The sequence below is a fragment of the Bos mutus genome, chromosome 16 (assembly GCF_027580195.1).
Source record: "Bos mutus isolate GX-2022 chromosome 16, NWIPB_WYAK_1.1, whole genome shotgun sequence".
In the NCBI taxonomy this organism is placed as follows: Eukaryota; Metazoa; Chordata; class Mammalia; order Artiodactyla; family Bovidae; genus Bos; species Bos mutus.
In genome coordinates, this window is record NC_091632.1 from 2,832,639 (window position 1) to 2,859,397 (window position 26,759).

General features: G+C 56.9%; 1 protein-coding gene across 3 annotated transcripts; it reads right to left on the reverse strand.

The window, feature by feature from the left end:
- Nucleotides 1–1,315: 1,315 nt before the first annotated feature.
- SLC45A3 (solute carrier family 45 member 3) lies at nt 1,316–21,347 on the reverse strand. Of its 3 annotated transcripts, none has more exons than XM_070384573.1 (5): nt 21,240–21,347; nt 7,792–8,186; nt 6,142–6,924; nt 5,005–5,270; nt 1,316–2,780 (listed from the first exon to the last, which is right to left on the reverse strand). In XM_070384573.1, exons 2-5 carry the CDS (start codon nt 7,961–7,963, stop codon nt 2,349–2,351), a joined length of 1,653 nt encoding a protein of 550 aa, XP_070240674.1. In that variant the 5' UTR covers nt 7,964–8,186; nt 21,240–21,347; the 3' UTR covers nt 1,316–2,348. The 3 variants fall into 3 exon arrangements, with proteins under 3 accessions (XP_070240674.1, XP_070240676.1, XP_070240675.1); XM_070384575.1 differs by lacking the exon at nt 21,240–21,347 and adding an exon at nt 20,779–21,176; XM_070384574.1 differs by lacking the exon at nt 21,240–21,347 and adding an exon at nt 19,689–20,630.
- Between the last annotated feature and the right edge of the window lie 5,412 nt (nt 21,348–26,759).

Here is a 26,759-nt window from a genome sequence, read left to right on the forward strand (position 1 = left end):
GTCACGTATGGATGTGAGAGTTGGACTGTGAAGAAAGCTGAGCGCCCAAGAATTGATGCTTTTAAACTGTGGTTGTTGGAGAAGACTCTTGAGAGTCCCTTGGACTGCAAGGAGATCCAACCAGTCCATTCTGAAGGAGATCAGCCCTGGGATTTCTTTGGAAGGAATGATGCTAAAGCTGAAACTCCAGTACTTTGGCCACCTCATGAGAAGAGTTGACTCATTGGAAAAGACTCTGATGCTGGGAGGGATTGGGGGCAGGAGGAGAAGGGGATGACAGAGGATGAGATGGCTGGATGGCATCACGGACTTGATGGACGTGAGTCTGAGTGAACTCTGGGAGTTGGTGATGGACAGGGAGGCCTGGCGTGCTGCGATTCATGGGGTCGCGAAGAGTCAGACATGACTGAGCGAATGAACTGAACTGAATCTCTAATCCTGAACTTAAACAGGCAATATCAATAGAAACTCACCACGTATTGACATTAAACATTTTTTCCCCTAGTTTTGTCCACAGAAAAGGCCTAATACCAACAATCAACCTAATAATAAGCACCCCCAATGCCAATATTATGGTTGCTGTGGAAAAAAACCTTTTTCCACAGAAATCAATCAGATGCCCTTAGAGAAAATAGCTCATTTCAGATCTATGGCAAGAAACACACAAGGTGAGCCGGGACATCTGTTAATGCCAGAAAGCAAAGCAGCTTTCAAAGACCATTAAGGTTGCCAGGTGCGTCCTCTTGCTGAGGCTGATAACGGGCGCTTGCTCGTCTTCTTGGCCTCACTGTGAGCCCTGTGATAAGGAAAATGCGCCCCCTCCCTGTGCCTTACTCCCCTTCCCCCCTAGAGGGTTTCCCCAGTCCTCAGGCAGCACAACCCAACAGGCAGAAGACAGATGAGTGCTGGTCTATGGCTCCACCTGCTGGTGGTACTGGGACCTGCCGCTGCCCAGACCGGGTCTTGACAGGGGCTGGTGTTTCCCCCTCAGAAAAGACACAAAGACCGATGAAACATAGAAGAAGGCTTTAATTTCATCACCATAAACATTATACTCTGATTGCTCACATACAGCATAAAATATTTACTCCGCTAAATAAATAAGACGTGACATTATTACAAACGGCACTTAAACCCCCAGAGAGATAAGACCTCCTTAGCCCAGGCAGGGGGTGCTCCTGAGTTTCTGCGCTAGAGTTCTTAAGCACAGATATGCCCTGGGGGCTGAGACGGATAGAGGCTCAAGGAGCCACACTTTGTGCTTCTGGTCCCAAAACAGCCCCAAGGAGGGGGCTGTGGAGCGGGGGAGGAAAGGTGGGCTTGGAGGCCCAGTCCTAGGCCCAAGTCCTAGGCTTGGAGGCCTAGTCCCAGTCCTAGGCCCCCCTAGGCTGGGGGTTTGGGGGCTGGCAGGATCATGGGGTGGGGGGTGCTAGGGAGGCTGCTGAGACCTGGAGCCCCACCCTTCACATTCCCCAGCCCTCCCCACCTCGGGTACCAGGAGCTGGGATATCAGTTGGGGTGAGTGGAGTTTGCAAGGTCAAGGTTAGGCAGTTTGGGGGCCAGACCAATCCCTCCAGGAGAAGGAGATTCTGGCAACCCTCAACCCAATAACCAACCATCTCAGGGGACCTAGTCACCGAGGATCTCATCCTACCCAACTCCTAGACACCTTGATTCTCCTTCTACTTAAATAAATAAGTTAAATATTTAAAGACCAGGGTCCCTGTGATGGCACCACAGGGGCCAACAAGCAAAGTCCTAAGTGTAGGAGAGGGGGAATAGCAGAAAGGGGGTGCTGGAGGGCGGGGCAGCTTGCCTTCACCACTCAGGATTGTGCTCCCCCCAAGTCCTTTTCGTACTTGCAAATCCTGCAGAGTCTCACAGCAGAAACTCCCACGCAGGAGCGACGATGGGAGAACCTACAGGATAAAGGCCCTTGGTGCCAGAACAGGTGGTTGCATTTACTCAAATTTGGGATTTACCCCAATCCCTTCACTGGGTGTATCTTGACCAGGACACTAGCTGTCCACCTTGAGCCTGGGTGATCCCTGGGCAGAGTCCTGCATTCCAGTGCGTGGACTTACTTAAATGCCCTGCCCTTCTCCCCTTGAAGAAGTCCAGACTGAAGCCTTCTGAAGAGCTACCAAGCCAGCCAAGACTAGCTTAGGGCTGGGAGGGAAAGAGGTGGGAGGGAAGAAGCACCTCGCTGCCACCAGGAGGCAGCGGAGAGCCACACCAACCACTTTGGCAGCAGCAGAAAGGGCAAGGCCAACCCCGGCCCCAGGAGGCTGAGCAGGGAGAGCCGGACCAGGAGGCAGGCCCTCCGCCCTCCGTGCCTGGTGAGCACCCTACACAGAGTATTTGGCCAAATCACTCTTGTCAAATACTACCTGCGTGACAAAGTAAATGGCAACCAGACCCAGGCCTGCCGCCGAGACCATGTAGGCAGTGACGGACTGGCTGAGCTGAACGATGAAGCCCATAAACAGAGACGGGGCCACCTGAGACAGCAGGAAGGCGCTGTCCAGAATGGCCAGGTCTAGGCAGATGCCTCGGCCCGGGATTGCCCTGGCCTCCGGTGGCTCAGCCACCGTGGTGCGCACGGAGCCCTCGCAGGCGGAGGCCCCGCAGAGAGCGGGCGGGGCTGCCAGCAGGCCGCCAGGCCCCCCGTGTCCGTGAGGGAAGGGGGATGCAGCCTTGGGGCCCGGCAAGAAGCTGGTCATCACGCCATCCTCGCCGGCACCGCCTCCGTCGTCTCCTCTGTACTTGGGCAGGAAAACCTGGGGGAGGGGAGGGGGACACACCAGGACAGGTCAGCACCCAGACACGGGGTCCCCCAGCTGTGAGAACCGGCCCAGGCCTTCAACTCAGGGCCGAGAGGAAGCCAGCAAAGGGCCTCAATGAAAATCGGGAGCAGGGCAGAAAACTGGGCAGACCCCGGCGTGGTCTGCGTCTCCTGCGAGGAGTCTCCTCGGGAGTGGGGGTCGGGGGCCCGGAAGGGGACCCCTGAAACCACATGTCGAGGTCTCCTCCAGCCTCTCCTCAAATCAGCATGGCAGATGCACTCAGTACTGCCAGTTCGGAGGGGAACAGAACCCCAAGGTAAAAGGAAAGACAGGAGAAGGAAGACAGGCGGGCAGAGAGACACGGCGGAGCGGAGGAACACAGGTGAGGTCCGCCGCCCGAACCGCACGCTCCTTCCCGGCCTCCTCCTCCCGGCCCCTGCCACCTGCCACCGGAAACCGTCGACCCCCACACAGAGATGTGCCCGCTGCGGGGCCTAGGCCCAGGCTGCAGCTGTTGCCCTCCTGTGAGGTCTGTGGCCCCAGCCTGGGCCAGGCAGGGTCCTCAGACTCAGCCTGGAGAAGAGAGGAACACCCGTCCTGGCTCCCATGGCCTGGATGTGCTCCTGTAGGAGCCGTCCTGTCCGTCTCACCGTCTGCCGGGGACAACCACGGCCTGCCCCTGCCCTGCCTGGGACGCCCCAGAGCCTCCCATCTGAGGACAAGGCCCGTGTGACAGCCGTCCCAGGGCCCACGCGTGCCTGGAACACCGCGTTCTCAGGGTCGGCTGCATCAGAGCCGGGAGACCGCGGCGGAGCTCTAGCCAAGGCTCGTGTGCTGCCAGGAAGCGGAGGAGGCGGGCAGGCAGCACGGGGCCAACGGTGCCCGGGACCCTGCCCCAGCCGGCCGCCCTGCCCTGGGGACAGACGTGCTCCCCAGTCTAGGGGAAGACCAACCGCAGCACATTTCCTGGCACGTGTCCAAGGCTGGCCCCTGGACGCCAGCCTGAGCCCCCAGTCAGCGCAGGAGAGACTGGAGGCTGATAAAGGTCATCGGCACCCACAGGGGCCGCGGGGGTCAGGTTCCCCCACCCACACCCACCCCTGCAGCTACCGATTGGGTTAACACGCCCCCCAGCTAGGTGTTTCCTCACCCGTGGCCTGCAAGGGGCAGAACAGGTCTCCCCTGCAGTTTGGAAGCCCTATGACAGCAGGCTGAGTCTCTTTTTTCTTGGGACACCCCTGGACAGAACTCTGCAACAGGGCTGCAGCTCAGTGAGGCTAGTGGAGGTCACAGAGGTGACCACACAGCCTGGCTCAGAAGGTTCCCACAGGAGGAGGCTCCTGGAGGGGCTGCTTGCTGCTAAGTCGCTTCAGTCGTGTCCGACTCTGTGCGACCCCATAGAGGGCAGCCCACCAGGCTCCCCCATCCCTGGGATTCTCCAGGCAAGAACACTGGAGTGGGTTGCCATTTCCTTCTCCAATGCATGAAAGTGAAAAGTGAAAGTGAAGTCGCTCAGTCGTGCCCGACTCTTCGTGACCCCATGGACTGCAGCCTATCAGGCTCCTCTGTCCATGGGATTTTCCAGGCAAGAGTACTGGAGTGGGGTGCCATCGCCACTGCTTAGAGGGGGGCTAAGCAGGGAGGAGGTCCCCCGACTTACACAGTGCCCAGGCGAGCAGTGGCAGGGGCCTCAGGCTCTGAGAGATCCACCGTGGGGGTGGGGGAAGCGGACGAGGCAAAGGAGGGAGGCAGGAAAAGGAAGATAAACTGAAAGAGGGGAGGGAGGAGTCGGGAGCCTTCCCTGTCTGAGACCAGAGCAAGGTCAGTAACCAGGTCTCTCCCTGGACAAGGCCCACGCCAGGCCTTTCCCACTCACAGGCTGCGGAAGCTAGGTGCCCCAAAGGTCATCTGATCCAGCCCCCTGCTTCTGCACAGAACACTGCAACCCAGACTGAGGACTTTGACTAGCCTGCTTCTTCAGGATTTCCAGAGGATTTCACATTTCCTGCAATCATCCACTTGAAGGGCTTTATAATCCTGACATCAGGATGTCATTCCCAGAATCTTATCTACACCCTCCTTCCGCAGCCCAGGTCTCTGGCCCTGGGACCACAACAGGCTTCCTCTCCCGTCAAAGAATTCCTCCTCCAGCTTCTCTGGCCAGACCCTGGCTCCAGACTGCTAGGTCAGCCCTCCCTCCCCCGGCTCCGCTGAGTACCTGCTTCTCGCGGTGGTACAGGGAGGCGAGCGTATAGGGCAGGATCTGCAGGGCAGAGAAGGTGACGCCGGTGAGGGCAGCCGAGGCGGTCACCACCGCCACGCTGCGGGACAGGCACGTGGCGCCAGCCGCCACAGGGAAGGCCACCACGCTGGCTAGGTAGACTGCCCGGGTGCCGAACCGCTGCACCAGCCGGTCCATGACCAGGGAGAAGAGCAGGGAGATGGCGCACTGCAGGAACAGCCCCAGGCTGCCCATCCGGACCCCTGGGGGTGGAGGGGGAAAGGCCATGAGAGGGGGTGGGGACAGTGCTCAGCACAGGGCGCAGGGCACTCGGAACCAGGAGCACCGGTCTCTGAGCCCATCCGGACCCTGAGCCCATCCTGACCCCTGGGGTGGAGGGGGAGAGGCCATGAGATGGGGCTGGGGAGAGGGTTCAGCACAGGGCGCAGGGCACTCGGAACCAGGAGCACCAGTCCCTGAGCCCATCCGGACCTCTGGGGGTGGAGGGGGAAAGGCCATGAGACGTAGTTGGGAGAAGGCTCAGCACAGGGGCACAGGGCACTCGGAACCAGGAGCATTGGTCCCTGCTGCCCAAGACCCGCTATTGCCAGACCCGCACCCAGCACCCCGCACCCACCCCAAGCAGCAGGAGTCTAGATTAGGGAAAGTGATCACAGCCACTGGCCAAGGGCCAAGGAAGCCGTTCTGAGGGCTCAGAGCACTCAGCTTCCAGGAGGGGGCCAAGACAGCCCCGCCAGGGCCTCCAAAGGAAGAGTTTGGGACACCTGAGCTGCAAGGCGTGGCCACGGCAGCGGCGGCGCAGAGCGCACACAGAACGTGGGGCCAGGCAGACCTCGGCCCGGCCTCCGGACCTGAAATAAGCTCAGCCTCTCCATCCGCCAGGTTGGGGCAATGACTGATCAAAACTTGACAAACAGCCCGAGGCTCCGCTGAGGTTGCAGCCAACCTGCTGCTCTTCTCCCTCAGCAACTGCATATGCAGCCTGCACGCTGGCCCATTTTCCAGGTGGGGAAATCGGGGCCCAGATGCCCAGGCTGTGGGCGTCTCCCTATGCCCGAACATCCATTGGAGGGCAGCTCCCACAGCAGCCCCCCCGGACAGCCAAGGCCTTACCTTCATCATAGTGTCTGCGGGCCTCCGTGCCTGGCTCAGCCCCAGGCACGCCCTGGTACAGCCCCTCGCCCACGAAGTCTGTGTAAAATAACGTGAACGTCATGAATGCCATCCAGCTGCACAGCTCCGCCACAAAGAGCCGGCGCAGGGCGCGGGGCGTGCGGCAACAGAGCCGGCGCAGCCAAGGACAGAGGGCACCCAGGCTCCGCAGGGCCAGGCGGGTGCGGCCTGGGCAGCAGGGCGGCACCGAGGGGGCGGAGAGCCCTTCCGCAGGCTCGGCTGGGCCCAGGGCCGCCTCCTCGGCCACGAATGCCGTGGCTGCCACGCAGGTGAGGAAGATGAGAGCAAGCAGCCCAAAGAGGCACTCCTCCTGGGTGCCCAGGTAGGGCGCCAGGGCGCTGGCGTCCCAGTCGATGGCGGGCAGGAGGTAGCCCAGGCAGCCCCCGAGGCCGATCATGAAGGCGTAGACGGAGAAGGCCTGGCGACAGTGGTCCGGGTCCCGGAAGAGGTCAGAGAGCAGGGCCTCCAGGGGTGTGAAGCACAGCTGGCCGCAGAAGGCCAGCAGCCCCACGCCTAGGATCAGCAGCGCCAGCTCCAGCGGCCTGGCGTCCGGGCACAGCAGCCCCGCCAGCCGGCTGGCCCTCGGGATGAGGAAGAGGCTCAGCAGGACGCCCAGGGACAGGGCCCAGATGAAGGGTCTCCGGCGGCCGTAGCGCCCGCGCCAGTGGTCACTGGCCGAGCCAAGCAACGGGACCGAGACCAGACCCAGCACCGGACCGATGCCTGCAAGAAGGGCGAGGAGTGTGAGCGAAAGGCCAGGGCTCAGGAGGGGCGGGGGACGGGGACCAACCTCCTCGAGAAGGAGGGACGCGGCGACGACATCGCATGCAGGGCCCACTCCGCACTGGTGCTGTGCTAACCACTTCACCGGACCCCGACACATGCCTCACAACTGGGATCACTAACGCCCCATGTTAAGACTGAGGCATGAAGCAGCCGGTCAGTGATAAGTTGCACGGGCACGGAGCCAGGGAGGGCGGGAGGCAGGGTTTCAACAGGCAGGCTGACCCCGACCCTGCCATCCCGACAGACCCCTCTTCCTGGGAGTGAAGGAAGTGACCGTTTGCTTGGTCACCACCAAACGATGGTGCCCATTCGCCTTCTGTGGCTTTCGCAGAATTCGTCTCCAGCCAGGAGCCCAGCCCCTGCCCTGGGGGCCAGAAAGAGCCCTTGCTGGTTGTGGGGGGAACCCCAACCCAATTTATCCATAGCTAAGTTAGCAGTACAGCTGGGCTAAGTCACCTAATCTCTCATTAGCCTCCACTGTCTTCTCTCTGAAATGGGTAACCTCAAAGCGTTATTGCAGGAGTTGGATGAGGCCACAGGTCTGAATTGCAAACTGATGAGGCAGTTTCTCCACGTCTCAGGGGGCTGTACATGTGTAGGGGCCTGGGACACAGAGGTAACCAGGGAACGGCCCTGTCCTCCTCTTTCTCTCGGAGCCCCTCGGCGCAGGGTCAGCCCTCTGTTCAGCAGCACTGACCCCCTGGCTAAGGGGCAGCAGGCACCTTCTGGGTAGAGGCGCTGGTGCCTTCCTTCCCTGGGAGGCCTGTCTCTGGAGCAGGAGGGGAAGAGGATGCAGTGACTCACCCAGCACCATGGTCATGAACTTCTCTTCCACCCCCACTTCCAGCAGCAGGGGTGGCACGTAGGTGATGCCCGCCGCCAGGCACACCTCCAGGCCGAAGGTCAGCAGGTTGACCAGCAGGAGCTGGGCCTTCCGATGCCTCAGCAGGCGGCCTGCCCACAGCCTCTGGACCATGCTGGACCGGGCAAGTGGGGCTCTGGCCCGCTCACACGCTCCAGAATGGCTCCGTCTCCGCCTTGCTGCAGACGCCGAGGCCTCTCCTGGTTGCCACCGACCGCCGAGGACTCAGCCAGAAACCCACTCCTGCAGGCCCACTGTGCAGGTCTGGTTTCTCAGCCATGCTAACCGCCTGTCATCGTGGGGGGCCTCGGCAGGGTACAGATGTCAACACTCGATCCTAAAAGGGCAGGGACAGTCACAAACACAGAGCATTAAGTTCCGGGAACCTAAGCTCTAGGATTCACTCTGAACTCTGAATCTGGTTCACCCCCCGGGCTGATGGCGTGGCCCTGACACCCAGGAGCCACCCCCTATTGTGCAGGCAGGAAGTGCATGTTCATATTAGCTTAAGGTTGACCTAATTAATAAGGTAAACATGATATTTAAACCTCAGTACACTCCAGAGGCTACTAGATGTTAGTAATTCTCTGTTTTGAAATCTTTGCAACTTCCCTTGTTTCCTAGTATAGAAGGGAGGGGGAAAAAAAAAAGTCAAACCAGCTGAATTCCCAGTTCCCCAGGCACTGTTATCAAGGTGCCCCTGGAGACCCTCTGCAAGGCCCGGTTTGTTTTTCTCTCTCCACTTGCCAAAGCTGGGCTGTTCAATTCCCCTTTGTTAAGATCACACTTCCTATTTCACATTGCCTGGCCACAAGCCAAGCTGCACCAAACTACCACCCCAAGGAGGAGGACAAGGAGAAGAGAAAAGGCTGTGGTTTCTTGGGTTGGGTTTGAGCCTGTCATTGAAACCATTTGAAAAGCACTCCCCTGGAAGAACCTCAGCCTGAAAATCCCTCTTGAGTTTCTCTCCATGCTCAGTGGCCATGGGGAAGAAGCATTCCCGTGTAAGCTGCCCAACTATCAGGGGACTGGGGGGCTGCTCCCAGGTCCCAGCCTCACCACCTGGCAGCCACTGTGATGATGCCAGTGACCCCGGGGCGGCTCCCCTCTTGGCCCAGAAATCCCCGCAGCCCTTTCCGTTGGGCCTTCTGCTCAGAGATCCCAGCAGGGAAGACCCACCCTGGTCCCCAGCCCCTCGGGCAGTGGGCCTCTAGGTCTTGCTTCCCGACCACTGCACCCACTTCAGTCCATTCTGTTTACAAGTGACCACAGAAGAGGGAAAACCAAGTCAGCTGCACAGAGAAGGCAGAGAGGGGAGCCCTGGTCCCCTAACCTGTCATCATCCCGTGGTGGGTAGACAGGTGGACAGAGAGCCTCAGGCCACTCGTGGCTGGAGCCTGGAGTGCCTTCTCCAGTCTCACTGACTCAGCGCCACAAACGCTGCTGAAAAGCACTACTGCAGTGCAAGGTTCACGGCCGAGAGCCTGGCTCCAGCCCCTGTCCCCACCGAGCGCATTCCCGGAGCACCGTGCCCTCTTCCGATCTCAGCGTCTGCTTCCTTATCTAACACCACGAAGCCCCGCAGGGCCTGTGCATTACAAAGCATGCTGCAGGTGCTGTCTGCGCTGCGCCACAAAGAAATCAGATGCGGTCAGTGCTGGCTAAGAAGTGTCCATCCCGTAACTGCCTGCTGGGGTTGTGCAACTTGTAGCCCAGGAAGAAAGGGACTTCACACGAGGCTGGACAACCAGCAGCCTCCTCCTCCAAGAGCCACTCAGACCCAGACCATCCACTTTGGAAAGAGACACGGACTGCTATGGGGATGGCATGGGAGAAACGTGAAACACGGACCCATGTGGTCGCCAGAGTGGGTTGGGGGACCAGAAAGCACCCTTAGCTGGGGGCTGTGGGTTCCGCTCGAGTTCTCCCCAGTCCCTGCACTGCCATGGCAACCCCAGGAGGAAAGCGGGGGGCCATGGAGACCAGGGGGCAGTGCTGTCTGACCTGGAGGGAAGGGTTCTGGGTCTAAAGGCTTCCAGCCCCTTCCATTCCCCACCCTGGGGACTCCCCTGCCCTGGGCTTTAAGGGACCAGGTCCTCCCTGAGCAAACAGAGACTTTATCAGACCCGGCCTCACCCACATCCGGCACCCATTCCCAAACCCTGGTTTGCCCCGATTGTTTAGAATAAATTGCAGCTCTCCAGCAACTATCAAGCAACCCCCCTGCCTCCCTCCCTCCTTCGGTTCAGCTCCCCACAGCCAGGACTGAGGAGGACGAAATCCTTCCCATGCCCGGCTCCTCTCTCCACCCTCAGGAGGCAATCCTTCCCATGCCTGGCTCCTCTCTCCACCCTCCAGAGGCAATCCTTCCCATGCCTGGCTCCTCTTTCCACCCTCTGGAGGCGCTGTGCCCAGGACCAGGGCCTGGGCCAGCTGAGGGATTCCTGGGGAGGAGGTGGGCACCCAGCCCTGCTGCTTCTGCACTCAGGGTGCTGAGCCTGGTCTCCCTCTCTTGGGCACCCCTGCCACCCCAGACTCTCCCCAGCCCGGAACTGCCCAAGAGACGCCCAAGCCCATGAGAACACCCTCCCTTCCAAAGCCCCTCTTTCTTTTCCTTACCGTTCCCCAGTGCCCCAGCCTCCCGTTTGACCCCCCGTCAGCCCTCAGGAGGAGGAAGCTAGAGGAGGACTCCCACCTCAGCCCTCAGGAGGAGGAAGCTAGAGGAGGACCCCCCCAGCCCTCAGGAGGAGGAAGCTAGAGGAGGACTCCCATCTCAGCCCTCAGGAGGAGGAAGCTAGAGGAGGACTCCCATCTCAGCCCTCAGGAGGAGGAAGCTAGAGGAGGACTCCCATCTCAGCCCTCAGGAGGAGGAAGCTAGAGGAGGACCCCCACCTCAGCCCTCAGGAGGAGGAAGCTAGAGGAGGACTCCCACAGTACCAACTCTAGTCACCAGTGGTCCTCCCGGAGCCTTCTAGACACAGAAGAGCCCAGGGCCCAGGCTCGGACAGGCAGTCTGTCACCACCTTCCTGCCTCCCGCTCCCATCTGCATCCCAAGGAACACCTCTCCCTAAAGCTTGAAAGTGACGACTCCCGATAGGTCCCCCCGCTTTCAGAGCCCCCTGCGTCCTCAGGGACACAGGCAGGGCAGCAGGGTCCACTCCACGCCTCCACCCTCCACCCTCCAGCCTCAGAGACGCTTCTGACTCATCCTCCTCCCCACGGCTCCTGGACCCAACCAGAGGAGCTCACCTGGTGGCGAGGGGGCGGGAAGACGAGGGAAAGGGGGCTGACCCTGTGCACAGGAACGGAAGACCTCTAGGAGAACAAGTCCCTCTCGAGGTCCAACTGTTTCCCCCCTTCCTTCCAGATCCTGGATGACAGGACAGCAAGGAAGCTGAAGGAACCCCAAGACTTCTGGAAAGCTTTAGGGACCTCTGCCCCAGAGCTCAAGCCCTTTAGATGGAGGGTGAACCTGCATTTTACCTGCCCAGCTCCAGATACCCAAACACTCCGGGTGCCACACTCCCAGAGCGGGCTATAGGCACCAATGCAGCTTTCCAGCACCCACTCTAGCAGAGGAGCCTGGGAAACGTTTATCTAAAGAACAACTCACGGACAGCAGCCCGGGGTGGGAGGTGGAAGGGACAGCAGGACCTAAGTGCTGCCCCCACGCCCAGACACCCCAAGGAGACTCCAGCATGACCCCCAGAGGGCGGCTCCTAAGGGCTCAGCCAGGGGTTTGAGCGGATGGCAGAAGGTCCTGGGCTGGAGGGCACCCCTGTCTCCCTGGCCCCTCTCAGGTTAGGCCTCAGCAGGGAGTACGGAAGTGCAACTGAGCAACAGGAGTGAAACTTGGCCTGAACTTTCTCTCCAAAACTCAGAGGGCTGGAGGAGGCTGGTGGGGGGGTGGGTGGGAAGGCCCCTCCAGGAAGGGAGTGTGGAGGGACGCATAAAGAGGCCTTTGAGGCCGTTCAAAGGGGCTCCTGCCACCCCTCCGGCGAGGTGGGGCTGGGGTAGCAGGCGGCCCCCGCGGACGACAGAGGCCGAGGGAGTGGGCTGGGGGCGGCATCTCTGTGGCCTCTTTATGCAGGCCGGTGCCCCCACATCGCCCAGGCATCAAAGGGCCCCAGCCCCGGCCTGACCCCGAGCCCCCCGCGACGTGCGGTCTGTGTGAGCCCGCCATCTTTCTCACGAGGCCAGGGAGCCCCTCCCTGCAGAGAAGGAAACGGGGAGGAGGCAGGGTTAGGGTTAGACTCAGCAGTAGAAAGGGGTCGGGTCACCCCGGGCCAGGCTCCCTAATGCCCCCCAGCCCAGGCCGGGGCTGCAGGTGCAAAGGATCCCACAGGTAGAGGTCCCGAGACCGCACAGGACGAGGGACCCGGTTTCCTCCACACCAGACTGGACCCCAGAGCCACACCCCACATTGCCGTCTCTCAGATCCTCTAGGGTCGTGGGCAGGGAATGGCTCTGGAAGCTCACCAAAACCTCTTGGGGGGGGGGTCACCCAGCCCCTTGCCTCAGACCCAGGGGGCCAGTACCTTTGGTCCTACCTCGTAACACCTAGCCCCCTGCACCCCCAAAATGAGCTCTTCACAGGAGCCTTAGGACACCCCAGAAAGCCTGTGCTGGCCAGACAGGAGATGGGAGATGAACATGCTTGAGAGGTGGCGAGCTTTCCACCATGACAAACCTCTCTGCCTGGGCCGCTGGGCTGTGGGAATTCCTCCTGTCTGGGCAGCGAGGGAGAAGGGGACGCGGGAGGAGCCTCCATGCAGCTCCCACGCCTTCCAGCCCACGTCAGCCTGCATTCTCCAGGCTCAAGTGTACTTCCAAAGAAGCAAGGGTCTGCTCCCCAACCCCGACCCGACCACCGGCAACAGCTATCTGCATAAGAAGCCAGGGCCCACGACCCCCTAGGCTCCCCAGGACGTGCCGGAGCCCCACTCGGAATGCAGCCGCAGAGCGGGAGGCCCGGGGCTGCGGCCGCGGCAGAGAGAAGGCCCTCCCCCACCTCCTGCAGCCCAGCCCCGGCCTCCCCCGGGCCCAGGGCCGGGGATTTAGCGTCCGCCCTGCTGCGCCGCCTTTTCTTCGCTCGGACGGGAAGCCTTCTGCTTAGCAGCTTGTCAGAGCGAGCGCGGGGCTGCGAGCCGGGACACAAAGGGGGATTAGGGAGAGACCTCTCGGCCGCAGAGTAATCCGTCAAACTCCCCCTCGGCTGCCGCCCCGGCCCCTGCCCGCTCGGGCCCCTTCCAGCTGCTGCGGCCCTCTCCCCGCCCAGCCCCTGAGCCCCGCCACGCTGGGAGGCAGAGACCCCCAGTCCCCGGGCTGGGGGTGGGGGGCGGCCGCAGACACTGGGAAAAGGGCAGCGGCTCCCTCCCCCCACTCCCCCCGACGTGTGAAAACCCAACAGGTGGCAGCGCGCGGAGGGAAGCCGCTTTTGTTGCCTGAGAGCCCCAGACCCGGCTCTGAGACACACAAGTGCCTGGGGAGGCCGGGGGGAGGGGAGGGGAAAGGACCCGGGGCCCAGAGCCCGCCCACCTCCCCCGGCCAATGCAGCCACGGGGCGGCGGGGCCTGCCGACCCTCACCTGGGCCCGCCTAGGCCGAGCGCGCCTCCCAGAGTCACCTGGCAACCCCATGGGGACGGTCAAAACGGACACACACCTAACGCCAGGCAGCCGGCCTCCGGATCAGACGCCCCTCCTGCAAACAGCGGCGACCCAAGGTCCCTCGGGACCACTTTGACCCAGTGCGGTCCGGATGGAGACAGTCAACTGGCAGCTCTTTCAACCCAGACATCCCAGTGGGTTCTCCAGGGTGGCCAAGTTTCGACAATCAGCCTGACCTGGGTTCGCCTGCCAGCTCTGCACCTCACTGTAACTATAGGGCCTTGTTCACTGCCCTCCCTAAGCCTCAGTTTCCTCATCTGCAATGACCAACAGCAGCTAACACTGAGGTCTACCACATGCCAGGGGCCCTTCCAAGCGTTTGAGTCTTCCAACTGGCTTGATGAGACAGTTGCATGAGTGCACCCACTTGACAGGTGAGGAAGCTTAGATGAATACCACCAACGTCTCTCACCGTGTGTGAGAGCAAGGACCTGCAAATTCATGCAGCACTGGGCCTCCTTGTGGAGAAACGTGGGAAGGGGTCTCTCATTCCCAACAGGAGCAGCAGAGGTCGCAAGGGGACCAGCTCTGCGTCGGCTTCCACCCCCCTCACACACGTGGCTCCTGCAGGGGCCCCCAAAGGCACAAAGAATGCCAGGAATGTAAATGCCTCCCCAGGTGCTGGCCCCAGCAGGTGAGGAGAGGTCACTGGGCAGACGCGCCTGTGCTGGAGGCTGCGAAGGGAAATGGAGGCTGGGGTAGACATTTCCAGTTAGGGGACAGTGTGGTTCCCAGCCACGGAAAATCATCACAGTGGCCGACACTTGCTGACTGTTCAGGAGGTTGTCTGCATGTACCTGATGTATCTTCTCCAGTTCATACCATTTGCACAATCCCACAAAGTATTTGACATTCCTATTTCACAAGGATGAAAGGAGAGGTTCAGAGAAATACACGCCCAGGCTGCACAGGTAAAAAACGGTTGAACGGAAAGTTCAAACTGTTCCTGAATTCTAGAAAGTGCTCTGAACTAGGAGCCTGGACAGTGTAGTTCAGTTTCAGCAACTTTCACAGCTGTGTATCCTGAAATACCTCTCTGGGACTGTTTCCACACTGTAAAATGAGTGCTAGTCTAGATGCTGTCTCAAGTTCTTTACAACTGTACGGCGATGTGATCTCACACCTGCCCCCTGGCCCCAGGTGGGGTGCTCACCATGGACGGTGCCCACCAACAATGTCGCATGGCACTGGCCGGGCAGTCCTAGTCCTCTACCACCGAGAGCCAAGAGGAACCAGGTGGAAAAGGGTTCACCAGCTACACTTACCCCATCCTTTACCTGCCTACACAGTGCTCAAGTACATAGAGTGCCAAGGGTCAGCGGTCACCTGAAACTGATCCGAGTAACCCACCCATCTGGGGGCAGAACTGACCTCTCCCCTACTCCCTCCCAGAGCTGGACTCTGTTCCTGGCAGAGTAGCTAAATTCTTTCTCAACTTGGGCCACAATGAACACTTCCCTACAAGGCGGGGGTAGTGGTACACAAAGAACCCCTTGGCCCGGGGTGGGGGAGAGGAACACAGGAGAAGGGCAAGCGGCACATTCAGGCTGCTGGGGAGTCCCCTCCCCCTGCTCCCTACAGCCCTGCAAAGTGAAACCTGACCAGCCTCTCTTGCAGCGAACTCGCACTTTGCCAGCCAGCCAGACCAGGCGGCTCTCCCCAGCCATACACATCCTTGTCCCCCCACCCCCACCCCCGAGCTTGACCTCCCTCAGAAGGTGACAGATACAGGAAAGAGACCAGGGCATGGAGGTCTGGGCAGACCTACTAAGGAGCAGAGAGCCCTGGGCCCGGGAGTTAGACCATGGTGCTGGTCCCACCCCTGGATCTCAAGTTCAATGGTCTCTGAGGCCCTTTCAGCCCTGATGCTGAAGCTGAAACTCCAATACTTTGGCCACCTGATGCGAAGAGCTGACTCATTTGTAAAGACCCTGATGCTGGGAAAGATTGAGGGCAGGAGGAGAAGGGGACGACAGAGGATGAGATGGCTGGATGCTATTTGCTAACTCAAGTATGCTTGGGACGAGGGAGGCGGGGGCATAATGGAAAGCACTGGGGAAGGGGGTCTGTCTCTGACTGACTGCTGGAGTTTGGGTAAACTCCGGGAGCTGGTGATGGACAGGGAGGCCTGGCATGCTGCGGTCCATGGGGTCACAAAGAGTCGGACACGACTGAGGGACTGAACTGAAGGGAACTGATCCTAGGGTCTGTGACCAGCCCCATTTACCAGAGGGGGCTCTGGGCTGGACTCAGTCTTAGGGATGTGTTCTTCAAAACAGTCCCCTTAGCAGTGAGCAGAGTGTGAGGGGCTCCAAGAAAGAGGCATTTTTTCTGTTGCTGCTAAAGAGCCCGAGTTTGCCCACCTTTGAAGAGAGTGTGCCTCATTCATTACAACCTCACCTCCCCCAGAGAAATGTCAGTGAGACTAAAGCCTGCCCACCCACCACCACTGAGCCCCCCTCTGTGCAAGCCCCGCTGTGAAGGGGCTGGGGATTGGGAAACAACCCACCAGCGCCCTTCAGAAGGGCCAAGATGCAGGCAAAGCACCATGAGGTGGTGCAGGCGTGCATGCTCCGTGCTCTCCAGGGTTCCTGGAGGAGGCTGAGCCGTGAAAGTCAGCAGGCAGGAACTATGCACAAAAGGCAATGTCCATAAAACACCGCCACGGGAGCCTGGGATTGCTATATGCACCTGCCTCTCCTTTTAGCCCCTTCCCAGTCAGGTGTCGCTTACTCCTTGGAAGGAAAGTTATGACCAACCTAGATAGCATATTCAAAAGTAGAGACATTACTTTGCCAACAGAGGTCCGTCTAGTCAAGGCTGTGGTTTTTCCTGTGGTCATGTATGGATGTGAGAGTTGGACTGTGAAGAAGGCTGAGCGCCGAAGAATTGATGCTTTTGACCTGTGGTGTTGGAGAAGACTCTTGAGAGTCCCTTGGACTGCAAGGAGATCCAACCAGTCCATTCTGAAGGAGATCAGCCCTGGGATTTCTTTGGAAGGAATGATGTTAAAGCTGAAACTCCAGTACTTTGGCCACCTCATGTGAAGAGTTGACTCATTGGAAAAGACTGATGCTGGGAGGGATTGGGGGCAAGAGGAGAAGGGGACGACAGAGGATGAGATGGCTGGATGGCATCACTGACTGGATGGACGTGAGTCTGAGTGAACTCCGGGAGTTGGTGATGGACAGGGAGGCCTGGCATGCTGTGATTCATGGGGTTGCAAAGAGTCGGACACGACTGAGCGACTGACCTGATCTGAGTCAGGTGTGGCGGGAAGAATACCAGACCTCAAATCATGGGACATGGGATATTCATCAGCACTGGGCTTGTTTTTATTTTCAAAGCAGCCATCATGTTCCAGTTACCTCCCCTGGCCCTCCCCTCCCTTTCACCTAAATCTTATCCAGCAAAAGTCCCCACGTCCCCCAGGGCTACCTGAACCTCGAGCTGCCAAGGACCCCTTTCTCCCAAACCCTGATGACACTCACTGGACACTGAGTGATGGATATGGTCCTCCTGGTCTCTGACTTGTAGTCCTTCCCTGTCTCCCACTCCACCAGCCCTTCAGCTCCTAGAAACCAAGGAGCATTGTCCCTGCTCAGGCCCTGCCAAGGGAGGTGCTCAACCAAGGGCCTTAAAGGTGCGGCTGATTCAGAGTTCTTGTCTGATGGGATCCGACCAGTGTGTCCAGGTACACTGAAGGTGCTCTGCTCTAAGCCACAGGAGCCAGGAGCAGGAATCTAGATTGCCATACTCCCAGGGATGGGTCAGGCACTCCCAGCTTGAACGCTATTTGCTAACTCAAGTATGCTTGGGACGAGGGAGGCGGGGGCATAAGAGAAAGCACTGGGGAAGGGGGTCTGTCTCTGGCTGACTGCTGCTGGGGGCATGCTGTCTGCCTAGACATTCATCTGGCCTGAATCTGATGACTGAGGGACTGCGGGCTATGAGACCAGAGGCTGGTCTCCAAACTCCATTCCAGCTGGCTCATCCCAGGTTCCTAGAGAGAATGACCTCTAGAATTAACAAAGAAGGCAAAAAGAACAAACGTACCAAGCACCTGGTCTGTGCAGGCTCCTTGCTAAATATGGTGATCTCATTTAATCCTTACCGTACCCTTGTAAGGTGGATACGATCATCTCCATTACAGACACAGAAACCAAGGCCAACAGGTGAGGTAGGCTTGTCTCCAACATCAGAAGCAAGAAGGCCCACAAGTCGTTAAGGGTCAGTGGCAAAATGTGGACTTCTTCCCGTGGGGGAGGAAACACAGACTGTGTAGCACAAAAAGGGCTTACACAGGAAGTTCTGGTCAGCCATCAGGACGATCCCGTGATGGCTCTGTCACCAGCCCCTGCCCCCAGGCGGGGACACTCAATACACTGGACAAAGCTCCACGCTGCAGCTCTGCTGCTGGGAGTCAAGTGGCATCACCGTTCAAGACACTGGGCCTGGTACCAACTGGTCCAGCCTCCGCCCTTGCTATCCAGCAAACAGGGCCCCGGACTGTTAACATACAGAAAGCCAGGCTGGGTTTTTCTTCCTGACACCAGAAAGCAAAGGGTTCCCAGGGCTGGGGCGGGAGGACAGAGCAGAACAGTAACTTCAGAACCCTCCCTCCTCTCGCACAGTTTCTCTAAAAACCAGAACAAAAAAAGTCTTCTCTGCACAGAAGGCATTTAACCTTTCAGGCACTGTACCTTCATCATTTCATGGCACTTTCTTCCAACTTGAGGAAACAGGCAGGGCAGGGGTTTCTGGACTGATCGAAAAACAAGCCATGCACAGTACTGACAGGGAAGACACCAGGACGTCAAGTCCTGCTGTGTTCTTTGCACCGGACAAGTTCAACTGCAAGTGTGTCGTTTACAGCTTACATACAGTTGTATACGGTATAATTCCCTTGCTAAGAAACTTTGGTTCCTGAGCATGAACCATAAGGACTGCCTCCATCGCTACCAAACAATAGCAGCTGACGTTATCACGGTGGCTGTGCTCAGAGCTTGAGATCGTCAGCTTGTTTAATCCTCACAATACTGCGAGGCAGGTACTGCTATCCTCATCTTACAGAGGAGGAAGCTGAGGCACAGATAGGTGAAGTAATTTGTGCAAAAGGAAATAAGACTGGGACTTCCCTCGTGGCCCAGCAGCTAAGGCTCTGCACTCCCAGTGCAGGAGGCCCAGGTTCGGTCCCTGGTCAGGGACCTAGAGTCCACATGCCACAGCTAAAGAGCCTGCATGCCACACCCAAGACCCAGTGCAGCTAAATAAGTAAATAAAAGGAAACAGAATTCAAACCCAGGCTCTTAACTAGTCATACGGACTCCCCAGAGTACAGAAGGCCTTGATCCCAAAGAAACAAAGTCTACAGCAGAACCCAAGAACAGAGGCCCAGGGTGGGTGCTGTTGTCCACTAGGGCACACGTGTGCATACAGTGGGTATAGTTAACACCAGTTACCTGTAACTGACACTTGTTACCTATCAGGCACACAGTCCAGTGCTCTGTATGCATGGTTTAATAAAGCTGGAGTGCTTTCTACATTTTAGACATAGGAGTTGGTGATGGACAGGGAGGCCTGGCGTGCTGTGGTTCATGGGGTCGCAAAGAGTTAGACACGACTGAGCGACTGAACTGAACTGATGTGTACATATATTTATATTTGCTCCATTATTATTTAATAAATAACAAAGCTACAGAGTAGGAATTTTCATTATTACTGTCATGTCCATTTTGTAGCCAGGGATACTGAGACTTAAAAGATGTTACGTAACTTGCCCTTCATCCCTCAGCCTGTGGAGCAGCCAGGATATAAACACCTGACAATCTGGCTTGTTATCTATGATACTATGTTTCAGGCTCCAAGAGTCCTGATGAGAGCTTAATCTGCCTTTCAGAGTCCTCAAGAACAGCCGGCCTCTCTCCCTTTTCTCTCCAGAGCCCTGCCCAGGCTGAGAGAGAGGTATTTACGCTATCCCTCCAGCACCCAGCCTGGAGGTATCTCAGTGGCCACCGAGGATCACTGTGCAGCTCCTCATCCTCCTGAAGGACACCGCAGAGCCGGGAGGGGCACACTCCATGAGCAGACAGAAAAACTCCCACCCCCAACATGCCTGCACTAAATTGGAGCCTGAACGTCCACAGCTGTACTCACAGCTGTATTTTTACCTTCAGATTCATCCTGTGGACTCAAGTTCCATTTTTCTGGGCACTTTTAGAACAGAGTCCTGGTTTCGGACAAGCCTGGTGAGAGGAGATAAGGGAGGAATGGGAGGATGAGACCCGTATTTGTTGGCTGTGATCTCAAATAACTTTGCAATCTCACACTGGAAGAAGTTGCTCTATAGGGAAGGCTGGGGCAATCAGCAGCCTACACTGCCCTCCCCACCCCAACACGCCAGCCTGCGGGCGGGCCTCCGCGCAGGGGCGTCCAACACCAAGGCTGTCCCTCTCGAAGTGAGCCCGGAAAGGCAGTCAGAAGCCCCCCAGGGCCTCATCAAGCCCCCGAAGAACGTTTTCGGGAGCCCAGCAAGGATCCCTTTAGGCCCTGGTCCACGGACTGCGGCCAGCTGCAGACGGCAGCTTCGCCGGGATGGGGTCTGTGTTACAGCTGAAGAACAAGTCTGCACCAGGTACCCACCGGGCCAAACCCTACTGTACCCTCCAGTCTGGCCCCTGAGGAAAAAGATAGGGAGGTGTGGCCCTCGGGGCGGGGGGGCGGGGGAGGGCGGGAAGCGGAGCAGGTCAAGAGTGCCGGTCAGGAAGGCAGACACCGATTCAGGGGTCAAGGGCAAGGTCAACGCACAGTGATGTAGCACCGGGGACCACAGGGGACCGGGGCAGACCTGGTCCTCACCCACGGGACCCGGCAGTTCCCTGGGGCCTTCCCCTGCAGGCCTGGCCCGGAGCCCTGCGACGCTGTGGTGGGTGCCCGGGGACCACCTCAGCACACCTGTTGGCTGATCTCAGGATTTTCAGCACCTCTGAGCCCGGGAGGCGAAGATAAGGACGCCCTTTCTTTCCCCCCCTCTTCTGACGGATAACCGAGGCTCAGGACGGCGCGCACACTGCAGCCCAGCTCTCGGCCCTGAGCCAAGCCCCGAGACTGACGTGCGAAAGGGCTCAGCCCCCTTTCCCTCCTCACAACCCCTCACTCCCCCCAGGCAAGCCGCCCGCGCCCGAGGACCCCGCGGCGTTCCGGCCGTCGGCCCCTTCCTCGGCTCCCAGGTCCCGGGCTGCGCGCGCCCCGGTGACTCACCCTGCCCCTTTCCGGTGAAGCCGAGACAAGGGAAGAAAATAAACGCAACTTTCCAAAGAAAACTCTGACGCGGGAGAAGGCCACCGGAGCGAGCGGCCGCTGCGCCCGCAGTCGGCCAGACCCGGGGCTCCAGGGAGGGGCCTCTCTCCGCCCGCCCCGCCGCCCGGTCGGTCGGGGACGCGGGGGACCCGGCGCCTCCAGCCTGGCCCGCCTCCGCGAGAGAAAGCGCGGCTCCGCGGGGGCCCCCGCAGCCCGCCCGCGGCAGGGCGAGGGGCGCGCCCCGGGAGCCTGCAGCCCGTCACACCCCCCGGGACTCGCGGAGCCAGCGCGCGGGCGCGGGACGGCCACCGAGCCGCCCCCTCCCCGAGGGCGCAACACACGCGCCGCCGCGGAGCCCGGCAGCGCCGCGCCCCTCCCCGCGCCGGGACCCTTCCCGCGGAGCGCGGCGGGCGCGCCCCTACCTGGCCGAGGCGGGCGCCTGTCACCCGGGGCCGCCGCGCGCGGGCTCGTCCCCCCCGCCGCCCCCAGCGCGCCAGCCGGCGGCTTTTAAATCTCCAGGTTACTCGGCGGGGGGAGAGAGCATGCGCGCTGGGCCCGGAGGGGGCGGGGCGAGGCGGGCCGAAGGTGGGGGGCTGCGGGGAGGGGGCGGGGTGGGGCCGGTACCCAGGGGAGGAAAGCGGGAGGTCCCCGAGCTGTCTTTGTAGCCGCGACCGCGACGGGCAGCCCCCGCGTGGCTCCCAGACTATCATTACCTAGGGCAGTGCGCCGCCCCCTCGCCCTCGCCCTCGCCACCAAACATTTAGGTAGTACCTGCCCGGCTTCTCGGGGCGCCTCCGCTCCCCGCGGCCGGTCTGCAGCCATTACCCGCGCGAGCTATGCCGGCCAGCCCCTGGTCCCCCGGGCCGAGCCGCACCCCACCCACCCAGGACCAGCCCTTGCAAGAGATGTCGTATTCTCCCCGAGTTACTCTTCCTACTGTTTGCTGTTCTCGGAAGCAGAAAGAGCTTCCTGATGGCTCACTCAGTCCCTCTTTCTGAAGTTAAAAAAGATTTCAGATTTTTTTCTTTCTGCTTAAGGCTGTGTATCGGGAAAGGGGCGGGGGAAATAGGATATGTTGACAGTAAAATGTTCCCTTTATCAGCTGTTGAGCAAGGTCCCAGAAGATGCCTGTTTCTAGGATGCCTTTAACAAGACTGAACTGTGCAGGTGGGAGAGAACTGGGGGCCCAGGCTGCCCTTGGGGTGGGGGGCCCAGTTGTGTCTTTCTTCCTCCATGGAGTGGAGAGCACTCCGATTTATGTGCATTGTTGATTTGAATACTGTAAAATCAGGGGGAAGATGCTTTTGAAAGGGAGGACCTAGTTGACTGTAGCCATGGATCCAGCACCAAGGCACAGGGCTCCAAGGCTGGCCCTGACATCAACCAGGCATGATGTGGGAACAAGTCCCTTCCATATTCTGAGGCTGGGTAAGAAGGAGTTGGCCAGAGGGTCTCTAAGGGAACTTCCAATTGAAGGCAGAGAAGAATGGGAAATCTCGAAGGGAGAGAGGAACAGTGGAGCCCTGGTGATGGTGATGAGGAGAGTGGGCACAGGAGAGAAGAGAGGGAGAAAAAAACAAGAATCTACTCTATTTTCTGGATCACTGAATAAGTTGCCTCTCTGGGCACACTTACCCCTCCCCCAGCCTCCCAGCAGGTGACCCTCCAGGGCTGCAATCGCTTTCCAAAGCCTTTGGCACACCCATTTGTGGCCAGCAGAGAGGATTGGGTGGAGTCCTGGGTCCCTTAGCTGGTGTCCCTCTTGCCCCAGAAAAGAGGGCAGCAGTCAGGAGGAATTCCAGGTCAGTTGGAAAATTACTGAGCCAGGAGAGCGTGGATGGTGGTTTTTTCCAGGCTTGGGGGAGGAGCACTGGGGGTGCAAGAGGGAGCAGGAGCCCACCCTCCCCTGACTAGGGGAGCCTGCATGCCTTGTGTCCTGAGAGGAGGAAGGGGGAGGAGGGCTCAGAGACTGAGCTGACAGTGTCCTGTGAGATCCTGGCCCCCACTAGGGGTCTGGCCACCTGGATGAGTGCTGGCTCACCCCTCTGCACTGCCGGTGACCCTTCTTTACCAAACCAGGTGGGCAGACTGTCTAGGCCCCACCCAGCACAGGGGACTGGAGGACCCTCCGCTGGCAAGATGCTCCCTCCCCTTTTTCTGCTGCTGTAGCCTCATATAATAATAGTTAACTTTTACTGACTGTGCCAGTCGCCCTTCTAAATGCATTTCATGCATAAACTCATCCATTCCTCATAATGATGCAAGACATGGGTACCATTTTCAGATGAACTGAGGCAGTCACTCAGTCCAATTACTACTGCTAACACTACACACCCACACTCACATACAGTCTCTGAGCCCCAGAAACGAGGCAGAGGCAGTCCTGGCCAGTGACTTCCAAGCCTAAACGAAAGTTCTAACATCCACACCAGTTTCTCTGGGTTTCAGAGCCTCACTAAGTCAGCTGTGGAAAAACCACCGTGTCCCTTCCCCTTCTTCTGCTCCCCCCCCCCCCACACACACACACACACACACACACACACACACACACACATACACACACCCTACTCCCTAGCCACTTCCCATTTATAGGAAATAGGGGATGACGTGAGGAGCAAGGCATTCCTTGGGGAACTGCTAATAGTCTGGCTGGATATTGGAGAAACCAAAGATGCTGGCAAAAATGCATTAGCAACTTCTGCTCCATCCCCCACCCACAACCCCTTCCCATTATCCTTGGGCTCAGAGGAAGTGTCTTCCTCTTTCTACAGAGATAAGATACCCAGCTGGGGCTGGTTAGCCTGAAAAACGAAGGCTGAGAAGCCATGAAGAACCTAGAGTTCCCTTAATGTTTCCACCTGCCCTCCCATCTCCACCACCCGAAGGCTGTGGTCCTGGTGGAGAGGGCTTGTTGCTTCTTCCTCTGTTTGCCTTGGGATGATGGGTCAGCAGTCTCGTTAAGCATAAAGGCCACTAAACTGGCCCAAATCTTCACTGTGGACCTTGAACGGGGAGGGATGGAACCCAAGAATTCTGAACATAAGAATTCGATTTCTAGAATTTCTCTTGTGGAAGGATAACTAGAGATACGTATCTCAAGGAGATCCAACCAGTCCATTCTAAAGGAATTCAATCCAGAATATTCATTGGAAGGACTGATGCTGAAGCTGAAACTCCAATACTTTGGCCACCTGATGCGAAGGACTGACTCACTGGAAAAGACCCTGATGCTGGGAAAGATTGAAGGTGGGAGGAGAAGGGGACGACAGAGGATGAGATGCTTGGATGGCATCACCGACTCAATGGACATGAGTTTGAGCACGCTCTAGGAGTTGGTGATGGACAGGGAAGCCTGGCCTGCTGCAGTCCATGGGGTCACAAAGAGTCAGACACAACTGAGCGACTGAACTGATGTATATCAGAAGTATGTACAAGATGTTCATCTCATCATCCTTCATGATAGTGAAAAAGTAGAAACAATTTAAATGTAGACTAATAAGCCATTGGCTGGGTAAATTACAGCAAATCCACATAATGGACATTGTTGTTGTTGTTCAGCTGCTCAGTTGCGTCCAACTCTGCAACCGCAAGGACTGCAGCACACTAGACTTCCCTGTCCCTCACTGTCTCCCAGAGTTTGCTCAGATTCACTCCATTGAGTTTGTGATGCTGTTTAACCATGTCATCCTCTGCCAGACTGTTCTCCTTTTGCCTTCAATCTTTCCCAGCATCAGGGTCTTTTCCAATGAGTCGGCTCTTTGAATCAAGTGGCCGAAGTGTTGGAGCTTCAGCTTCAGTATAAGTCCCTCCAATGAATATTCAGGGTTCATTTCCTTTAGGATTGACTGGTTTGATCTCCTTGCAGTCCAAGGGACTCTCAAGAGTCTTCTCCAGCACCATAATTCAAAAGCATCAATTCTTCAGCACTCAGCCTTCTTTATGGTCCAACTCTCACACCCATACATAATGGAACATTATGCTGCCATTAAAAATGATAATAACATTGTAAAGTAATTAGCCTCCAATTAAAATAAATAAATTTATTTTAAAAAATGATAATAACAGAATAATTTAATTGAATGGGAAAATGCTTATGCTATATTACTGATAAAAATAGCTGGGTACAAAATAGTATGCACAGTAGGGTGTACATTGTTAAAAATTAGGTTTATACTGGGACTTCCCTGGTGATCCAGTGGCTCCAAGCTCCTAATGCAGGGGGCCCAGGATCAATCCCAGGCTGGGGAACTGGATCCCACATGCCACAATTAAGAGTTCGCAAGCTGCAACTAAGGATCCCACAATGCAGATCAGTGCTCCCACATACTGCAATCTGATATCCTGGATTGGATTTGGGACAGAAAAGGAACATTAGTAAAAAAAAAACTGGTGGAATCTGAATAGTCTACTGGTTAGTGAATAGTTCTCCACCAGTGTTAATTTCTCAGTTTTTTTTTTTAATTTTTATTTTATTTTTAAACTTTACATAATTGTATTAGTTTTGCCAAATATCAAAATGAATCCGCCACAGGTATACATGTGTTCCCCATCCTGAACCCTCCTCCCTCCTCCCTCCCCATACCATCCCTCTGGGTCATCCCAGTGCACTAGCCCCAAGCATCCAGTATTGTGCATCGAACCTGGACTGGCAACTCGCTTCATACATGATATTTTACATGTTTCAATGCCATTCTCCCAAATCTCCCCACCCTCTCCCTCTCCCACAGAGTCCATAAGACTGTTCTATACATCAGTGTCTCTTTTGCTGTCTCGTACACAGGGTTATTGTTACTATCTTTCTAAATTCCATATATATGCGTTAGTATACTGTATTGGTGTTTTTCTTTCTGGCTTACTTCACTCTGTATAATAGGTTCCAGTTTCATCCACCTCATTAGAACTGATTCAAATGTATTCTTTTTAATGGCTGAGTAATACTCCATTGTGTATATGTACCACAGCTTTCTTATCCATTCATCTGCTGATGGACATCTAGGTTGCTTCCATGTCCTGGCTATTATAAACAGTGCTGCGATGAACACTGGGGTACACGTGTCTCTTTCCCTTCTGGTTTCCTCAGTGTGTATGCCCAGCCGTGGGATTGCTGGATCATAAGGCAGTTCTATTTCCAGTTTTTTAAGGAATCTCCACACTGTTCTCCATAGTGGCTGTACTAGTTTGCATTCCCACCAACAGTGTAAGAGGGTTCCCTTTTCTCCACACCCTCTCCAGCATTTATTATTTGTAGACTTTTGGATTGCAGCCATTCTGACTGGTGTGAGATGGTACCTCATTGTGGTTTTGATTTGCATTTCTCTGATAATGAGTGATGTTGAGCATCTTTTCATGTGTTTGTTAGCCATCTGTATGTCTTCTTTGGAGAAATGTCTATTTAGTTCTTTGGCCCATTTTGGGGCCAAAAAAAAAAAAAAAAAAAAAGAAAGAAAGAAAAGGAATCCAAATTGGAAAAGAAGAAGTAAAACTCTCACTGTTTGCAGATGACATGATCCTCTACATAGAAAACCCTAAAGACTCCACCAGAAAATTACTAGAACTAATCAATGACTATAGCAAAGTTGCAGGATATAAAATCAACACACAGAAATCCCTTGCATTCCTATACACTAATAATGAGAAAACAGAAAGAGAAATTAAGGAAACAATTCCATTCACCGTTGCAACGGAAAGAATAAAATACTTAGGAATATATCTACCTAAAGAAACTAAAGACCTATACATAGAAAACTATAAAACACTAGTGAAAGAAATCAAAGAGGACGCTAATAGATGGAGAAATATACCATGTTTATGGACTGGAAGAATCAATATAGTGAAAATGAGTATACTACCCAAAGCAATTTATAGATTCAATGCAATCCCTATCAAGCTACCAACAGTATTCTTCACAGAGCTAGAACAAATAATTTCACAATTTGTATGGA

Excerpts from the sequence above, each read along its gene's own strand:
- SLC45A3 (XM_070384573.1), bottom strand. The coding sequence starts at position 7,963 with ATGGTCCAGAGGCTGTGGGCAGGCCGCCTGCTGAGGCATCGGAAGGCC. Across the intron at positions 6,925-7,791 it reads GTTCATGACCATGGTGCTGG|GCATCGGTCCGGTGCTGGGT; the intron begins GTGAGTCACTGC and ends CCCTTCTTGCAG. Across the intron at positions 5,271-6,141 it reads CCGCAGACACTATGATGAAG|GGGTCCGGATGGGCAGCCTG; the intron begins GTAAGGCCTTGG and ends CTCCACCCCCAG.